Source organism: Arachis hypogaea, chromosome 20, assembly GCF_003086295.3.
Source record: "Arachis hypogaea cultivar Tifrunner chromosome 20, arahy.Tifrunner.gnm2.J5K5, whole genome shotgun sequence".
NCBI lineage: Eukaryota > Viridiplantae > Streptophyta > Magnoliopsida > Fabales > Fabaceae > Arachis > Arachis hypogaea.
This window is the reverse complement of record NC_092055.1, coordinates 140,253,356-140,261,187: the sequence shown is the minus strand read 5'-3', so window position 1 is coordinate 140,261,187 and position 7,832 is coordinate 140,253,356. Positions and strand designations below refer to the sequence as shown.

The following is a 7,832-nucleotide window of genomic DNA, read 5'->3' as shown; positions in this document are numbered from 1 at the left end:
GAAGTCTAAAGCGCTTTGCTCCAAGAATGTCTCTGCAACAAGGAAAGAGGTTTTCACTGGGGTATCCTCTATCAGATTTGTCCAGGATTTGGGCAAGTATCTTGGAGTTACCCTTAGCCATTCTAGAGTGACTCGTTCAGCTTTCAATGGTGTCCTGGATAAGATTCGGAGTAGGCTAGCAAGCTGGAAAGGGAGTTTACTCAATCGGGCTGGTAGATTCTGCTTGGTTAATTCTGTTGCCGCTGCTATTCCCACGTACCAGATGCAGGTCTCTATTTTTCCCAAAGGAATCATTAGTAAATTGGAGTCTATGATGAGAAATTTTCTTTGGAAAGGACAAGTTGATGGAAGAGGATTAAATCTTGTTAGTTGGAAGGTACTGGTTACTCCAAAAAAATATGGAGGTTTGGGGATTAGAGATCCTTATTGTGTAAATATTGCTCTTCTTGGGAAGCTAGTTTGGACTTTTTTCCAGCAGCCAAACAAGCTATGGGTCCAATTATTGGATGCCAAATACCGATCATCTCTATATGACTGTTTTAGTTATCCTAAGAACAAGGACTCTCCCATTTGGAGGTGTCTTTGCAAGGCTTGGAAAGTGTTGAAGGATGGGTTTGCTTGGTGTATTGGAGATTTGAACCAGAATTTTTGGTTTTCTAGCTGGAGGAGAGAAGGACGGTTATCTAATGAGATGGATTATGTCCACATTTCTGATTCGAATCTCCGGATACAGGATATTTGGTCGGTTGGTAGGTGGCATTTGGATACTCTTTATTCTCCTTTATCTCAAAATCTGAAAGATAATATTCTCTCTTACAATCCAGATGAACAAGCAGGTCCGGAAGTGGGTTGGTATTGGAGTGGGTCTGCTGCCAAAGTCTATGACTCACGCAATGGTTACTTGTGGTTGTGTAAGCAGCTGTTTGGTTGGGAGGAGAGGGAGAATTGGCTTTGGCTTTGGCGTCAGCTTGTTCCGGAAAAGCATAAGTTTTTGGCTTGGTTGTGTCTTAAGGAGGCTCTTCCTACTGCAAGTTTTCGCTTTAGAAGAGGGATGTCGTCATCGGATAGGTGTCCAAGATGTCTTTCTAGCCAGGAATCGGTTATACATTGTATTCGGGATTGTCCAAAAGCTCAGCTTGTCTGGCAAAGGTTGGATATTCCTTGTCATCCTTTGGATTTGAAGAACTGGTTCTTGTATCATAGCAAAGAGCACCCGTTCAAGTTCTTTTCGGGACTTTGGTGGATATGGCGAGCAAGGAATAACGACATCTTTAATCCCCATGAAACTTGGCCTCCGGAAAAAGTCATTTGTTTGGCATTAACTTCAGAAAAGGAGCTTAGAAATATTTTTGAATTACAACGTATGTCCCTTCCCTCTACTCTAAATGGTTTTTGGAATCCCCCATCCATTGGTACTTTTAAGATTAATTGTGATGCTAGTTATTTTGGTTCGGGTGATAGTGTTGGTTTTGCTTGTGTTATTAGAGATTGTAATGGGAGCTGGCAAAAGGGGTGTTTGGGAATGATTGAGAGTAATAGTATTCTTCAAGGAGAATTGTTTGCTATTTGGAGAGGATATCTCTTAGCTTGGGATGTGGGTCAACGAGATGTTATTTGTGAGACGGATTGTGTGGAAGCATTTAATCTTGTTACTCAAGATGGTTTTGGGTTTATTGATCCACTGGTGCTCAAAATAAGAGATATCATGCATTGGAATTGGCGTGTTGACTTTCGTTTGATTATGAGAGATGCAAACACGGTGGCAGATACTATGGCAAAGATGGCGATGAAGTTACAACTTTCGCATGTGGAGCTTCTTTCACCTTGGGAGGAGTTTAAGAGTAGTCTTAAACGGGACTGTCCCTCTATTTAAGCAGTTCCTTGTTTTGTTTCTTTTGTTTTTCTTTGTTTAATTTATTTCAGTCACCAAAAAAAAAAACTCAAATATTCAAATCATATAAATCACATGCAAAAACATAATTAGTTACTTATCGCTATTCATATGCATTCACTTAAGAACAATTAGACAAGTAGTTGAGTTTAGTAAATATATAATAAATTGACCATGACAAACATGTTGATTGGGATTGATAATAATCCAAGTGAATGATTTAGTGTGCAGACCCAAATTATTTTATTGCCGCCTAATTATACGAGACAAAAGGATCTAAAGTTGCTAAATAGAAATAGAATCAAACCAAGCCCGAAGTTAATGTCAAATGAAGCTAAGCAAATGCATGATAAGTAGAGTTCAAAAAAAATTAAAGATAATTAGTTTATTTTAACATGCAAGTCAATTGCTCCACATTTTCTCCTTTTCTCTAATTAAAGAAATAGTAATAGTAATGTAAACGGTATAAATAAAAAGATTGTGTAACATCACATTTTTAAGAAATATAATGATAGCGGGGGTATATTAAATAATTGAATGGAGTTTATAAGAGTGCACGTACTCTTGACTTAAATGGCTTGTAAGATAGTGGTAACCATTATAGGAATAGTATCAATAAAAAAAACACAAAGACATGCATGTACTCTCAGTAAAAAGACCTTAAAAAAATAAAATTGCATATGAAAATGTTGATGATAAATATATTGTATGCATGGAAAAGAAGAAAAGAAAGGAATAATGCTATAAAGATAACAGAGCATCATATGACAAGAATATAGATGATAAATAATAGAATAAAACATGACGCATGCCAAATATATATAAAAAAGTAATAAAACATAATTTTCTAATATTTTTTAAATATATATATATTTTTTGAAAATGTCTCATGTGCATTTTTCTATGTCTTTAAGTATGAGTAGGGTGTTCTTAGACAATCTATATTTTGACCTTTAACACATGCACATTTTGATCAAATAGTTATGGCAATAAGGCTCAAATAAAAATATTTAAGATATGACATATAAAATTTAGCATAAAACCCCCTACCTCGAATGAAATTCCAATAGGTATTCCGATGCAAATAGATGCGGTTTGTTAGTGAAGAGAGACTTGTTCCCTGGCTAGACTTTGTGTATACTAGAATGTTTTGTATAGAAAAAGGGAGTAGATTGAGAAAGGAAGGATCAAATAACTCTTAAGTATGTGCAGATTATGTCTGGAGGCATTTAGGTGAAATCTTCAATCTAAAACATCACTTTGTGAACCCTATAACATTTTCTACGTTTGAAATTTGGAAATAGCTATTAGAGACAAATTTATAGAGAATTGAATTATCTTTAAAACGAATCTTAAACGAAGTCAATCGGATAACACAACTTGAGATATTCCCGAAATACGGTTAGTATATCAGGTTGGCTGATAAGAGCGCGATTTTCTACTATGAACTTGTAACAGATTTGTCTACATTTGTCTACCTAATTTAATTTGAATTTGATTTTATACTGAACTTAAAGAATAGAGCTAGTATTCTTATCTTTTCATATAACTAAATATCATTCAAATCTAATAAATGTAGAATTAATTATGACTATATTTTAAAAGGTTGTTTATTATCGGTTAGAGATTTACTACTACTAGTGTTTTCATATGTTTAATTTTAAATTCAAATTTTAAATCATTACCATTTTAATTCATTAATTAGTTCTAAAAAATGACTTGATTAAAAAAGTTGGGATGTTACATCAATACTACTTCAATAATATTTTAATTTGACACAATAAGAATAACAATTAATTCATAAAACATATCATCTAATTATAATATCAGTAGATTTCAACACTAGTATCAAAACAAATAATTTTAATTACAATACTTGCATTGAAATAGATCAAATAAATTAATAAATTTTTAATAAAATTTATATTTATATTGATAATAGTACATAATTAAAATATAATTAATAAAAAAATAGAGAATACAAAATTAAATTAAATTAAATTTTTATAAAATTATTTAATTAAATATATACCATATAATTAATTTTTATTTTATATTATAATAATAATAATAATAATAATAATAATAATAATAATAATAATAATAATAATAATAGTTGAGTGACAGTGAAAAAAGATTGTAACTCACCCTAACTTAAACCTTCTTATTTACATCGATTTTCATCTTTAAATGCTCTAAAAATAAATCAAACCATTCATCGATTTTTCGTTCGATTATAACTATGCTTTACCGGAGGGGAAAAAAAAATACCCCTACAATTCCCCATAAAGGAACAAAATAGATAAACAAATGTGCACCTAAAAAGAATACAGTAATAGGACAATAAAATGACTCTTTTCTATACATAATATTTTAAATTTATACAATAAATTTTGTTCACGAGTGTTATTATTAAGGTTTTATTCTTTATCTTAAAAAAATATTGAGAACCAATTATTGTTAATCAACGTTAACTAACTTTGTCTTTTTTCTCGTAATCTTTCTTTCATTCTCTCTCCTTTCTCTTATTGTTTGTGATTGAAATTTTTGTCAGCTCATTGTTAATTAAAAAAAAAAGGTTAATTTTATACTTGATTGTCAAATAAATATTTTATATTGGAAAAAATTAAATTGACAATACAATAATTAGTTTTAGGATAAAAACTCTTCTTTGAGAAAATTTGAGTAGTCATTATATTTTTATTTAACATATAAGTTACTTTTCTTAATAATATTTTTATTCTAATATCAAAATATTAATTATATAAACCAATGAGAAATGTAAAGAAAAATACTTTTAATAAAAAATAGTTAATATTAACTAAAATATAAGATAAATATAAAAATATTAATCACATATTATTGTTTAAACAAATATTTTTTTTAATTTCTTACGATATTCTTTAATTAAAAAAAAACTAAAAGAAAATTTATCATAGATCTAAATTTTATTAAAATATTTATTATATTCCAAGTTAATTTTTTTCTAAACAAATATTATTGTTGTTATGTGGTGTAATTTTTTTTTTTTTTTTTGTTGATGTTGTTGTTAAGATAACCCAAGTATAACTAAGAATATAGAGTGGGTTGTTGTTAACAAATAAAAGGTATGCACGTGGGGAGGTTCTGGAAAGAACCTGGTGGGCAAAAGTAATGTCCACATCGAAGGTGAGAATATTGTGGCGTGGTGTTCCCTGTAAAGAAGCCACGTACCCCCATCTCTTTCCAGGAGTGCTGGACACCCTCTCTTTCCTCATTGGTCACTCCCTTCTCCCCGTGGGACCAATCACAATGCCTCTATCTCCGCCTCCCAGATACGCCACTTTCTCCCTTGGTCCCACCCCCTTCTCTCTCTCATTTTTCCCCCAATCCCCTTCTTCCACTGTTCAACTACTTCTCCTAACTATATTTTATCGAGGAATACTAGGAAGTTTGTAATTTTTGTGATTTGTAATCATTAAATAGTCATTAATGATAATTTTAATGGTGTGAAATTAGTGTGAGATTTTATCTCGTGACTCACTTTTTTTTGCTGATTACATACTGACCAAAATTTAACAAAGTTGTTGACCCCTAGACTTTTCCTATTTTATCATCACATCCTCATTATTATTCAACTAAATTCTTCCATTTCTATATCATTTACCTACTAACTAAGTATGAAAAATGCTTGCTTCAAAATTGAAAAGATTAATTCATCAACAGTTTAGAAGTTTTTATTTAATTATAGTGTTTAAGCTATGACATTTTGTTTAATGTGAATGTAGCTACAAAAATATATATATCTCAAAGATAAATATAAAAGAAATACTAGATGAACCAATGACTAAATAAAGTACAAATCAATTGAATTTTCACACACATCTACACTAAAGTTATCTTAACAAAATAAGTAATTTAAATACATAAATCTATCTGATTACCAGTACGTTCAAATTAAGTTTTTTTTTTTTTTTTAAATATGAAAAAATAAAGACAGCACAACAAATAGTGTTATGATTATTTTAAAATTTTTGTACTGCTCCACCTGTGTTGCCCTAGACACGTGGCAAGTACACACCCAGCCACCGTGCTGCCGTTATCATTATCGCTTCCGCTCCATCAGAGAAACTGAAGAGGTAACCCCAACCGAACCACGCCATAGAGAGAGAAACAAAGAAAAAAGAACAAACTTAGAGAGAGAAACACATAAAGATCCACGGCGTCATGGACGGTGGTGCTGACGCGTGGAGCGTGCCAGCTTGGGGAGCCAGCAGCGCCAACGCTGCTCCTCACGATAACAGAATACTTAACAGAATAATGCTCCGATTTCGGCCGATCGCACCCAAACCTGTCGCCGGAGGCTCCCTCCCTTCCTCCGGTGAAGCTCAAGGGAGCAACGGCAAGGCTCCACTCACCGGAAAAAGAGCGAAGAGGAAGTACGTTAGGGTTCGCAGAAACAGTGTTAGCGAGAGAAAGAACAACGATAAATCTCACGAGAAATTAGGTGAAACAAGCGAAAACGTCGCGGTTGTTACCCTCCAGCTGATGCCGGAGAAGGAGGATCCAAAACAACACTCCCTCGCCGGAGATTCGTGGTGTAAGAACGTTGATCTCGACCTAACCGTGGAGAATATCCAGATCCTCGATAATAACCTGGAGCCACCGCGCGTGGCGGCGAATCTTGACTCGGTTAAGGTTCTAGATCCACTTCCTCCGCCGTCGCTGGCGGCGGTCGAGTCCTGGGTGACGGTTGAGAGCGTGACAGGCACGTGCATGGGGGAAGGCGAGGGAGCAAGAGGAATAGGAATAGGTTGTTGTACGGACGCTGAGATGGTGAAGAGCTTAGAGGATGACACGTGTCCAGCGTTCGTTTCGGACGGTTACTTCAGGGTTGGGTGGGTGAACGAGGCGTTCAAGAAGATGGTGGCGAGTGAGGGAAACGGTTTGCCGTTGGTGTGGGTGAAGGTGAAGGATAACGCTGCGTGGTGCTTTTGCTATTCTTACCCGGCGTTCACCTGCGGGGTGAGACTGCAGTACACGTGGCGGAACGAGAAGTGCACGAAGATGGTTCCGTGTGATGTTTGGAGATTGGAAAGTGGCGGCTTTGCATGGAGGCTGGACGTGAAAGCTGCACTCAGCTTGGGTCTCTGAATAAATAAATAAATAAATAAAAAAGAATGCAACATGAAATAATGTATCCTTTTTCTCTATACTTATGGTAGAATTAGATATAGCTCTTCTAGTTGTGTGTGTGTGGATTGAGGATAAGCATAAGCACCTCTCCCCCATTATGGTTTGTGCATTATTCTAGTTTAAGAGTTTTCTTCAGATCCTGAGTGAAGACAAATAAGAAGTAAAAGATAAAAAAATAAAAAAAAAAGGAAGTGTGTTAGTCTTTAATTAGAAGAGTGATGAGTGGAGGAATTAAGAGTGGAAGGAAGGAAGATTATGAGGGGTAAATTGGGATTTGAGGTATCTTGGGAATTGGGAGAGGAGGAGAAAAAAGTAAAACGTATGAGAGCACAACATGCAAAGTGCTCTCTCTATTACTCTACTAAAAAGCAATTAAGTTTAGTGTGTGTATTAACTATTGTCTATCCAAGACATTGCATCTCATGAAAAATGTATAGTAGGTAGATATTTATATTTGTCGTTATCTATGTCTATATATATATATGCATGAATAATGAACTTACTTTATGTGTTAATGACTCTAGTATAGAGTATAGAGAAGGAGATGAGTAGAGGCAAATGATGTTGTGTTAAATTAGATTAATCTTCTATTTAATTATGTGGGGCAATGTGTTGTTAGGCAAGGCTCCAAAAGAATCTGAACTTGCTTCTCTGGTTTTATTTGATTTTGAACTCTGTCTTCTAGCGTTACACGTTACTACTACTATCATATATGCTTGAAAGTGAATGCATTAGTAGGGTCTCTATATATAACTCTAAGAGGGAA

General features: G+C 34.1%; 1 protein-coding gene across 1 annotated transcript; it reads left to right on the top strand.

The window, feature by feature from the left end:
- Nucleotides 1–6,097: 6,097 nt before the first annotated feature.
- On the top strand, nt 6,098–7,024 carry LOC112786535 (uncharacterized). The gene has a single exon (XM_025829905.1). The coding sequence runs from the start codon at nt 6,098–6,100 to the stop codon at nt 7,022–7,024; it is 927 nt and encodes a 308-aa protein (XP_025685690.1).
- The last annotated feature ends 808 nt before the right edge of the window (nt 7,025–7,832 follow it).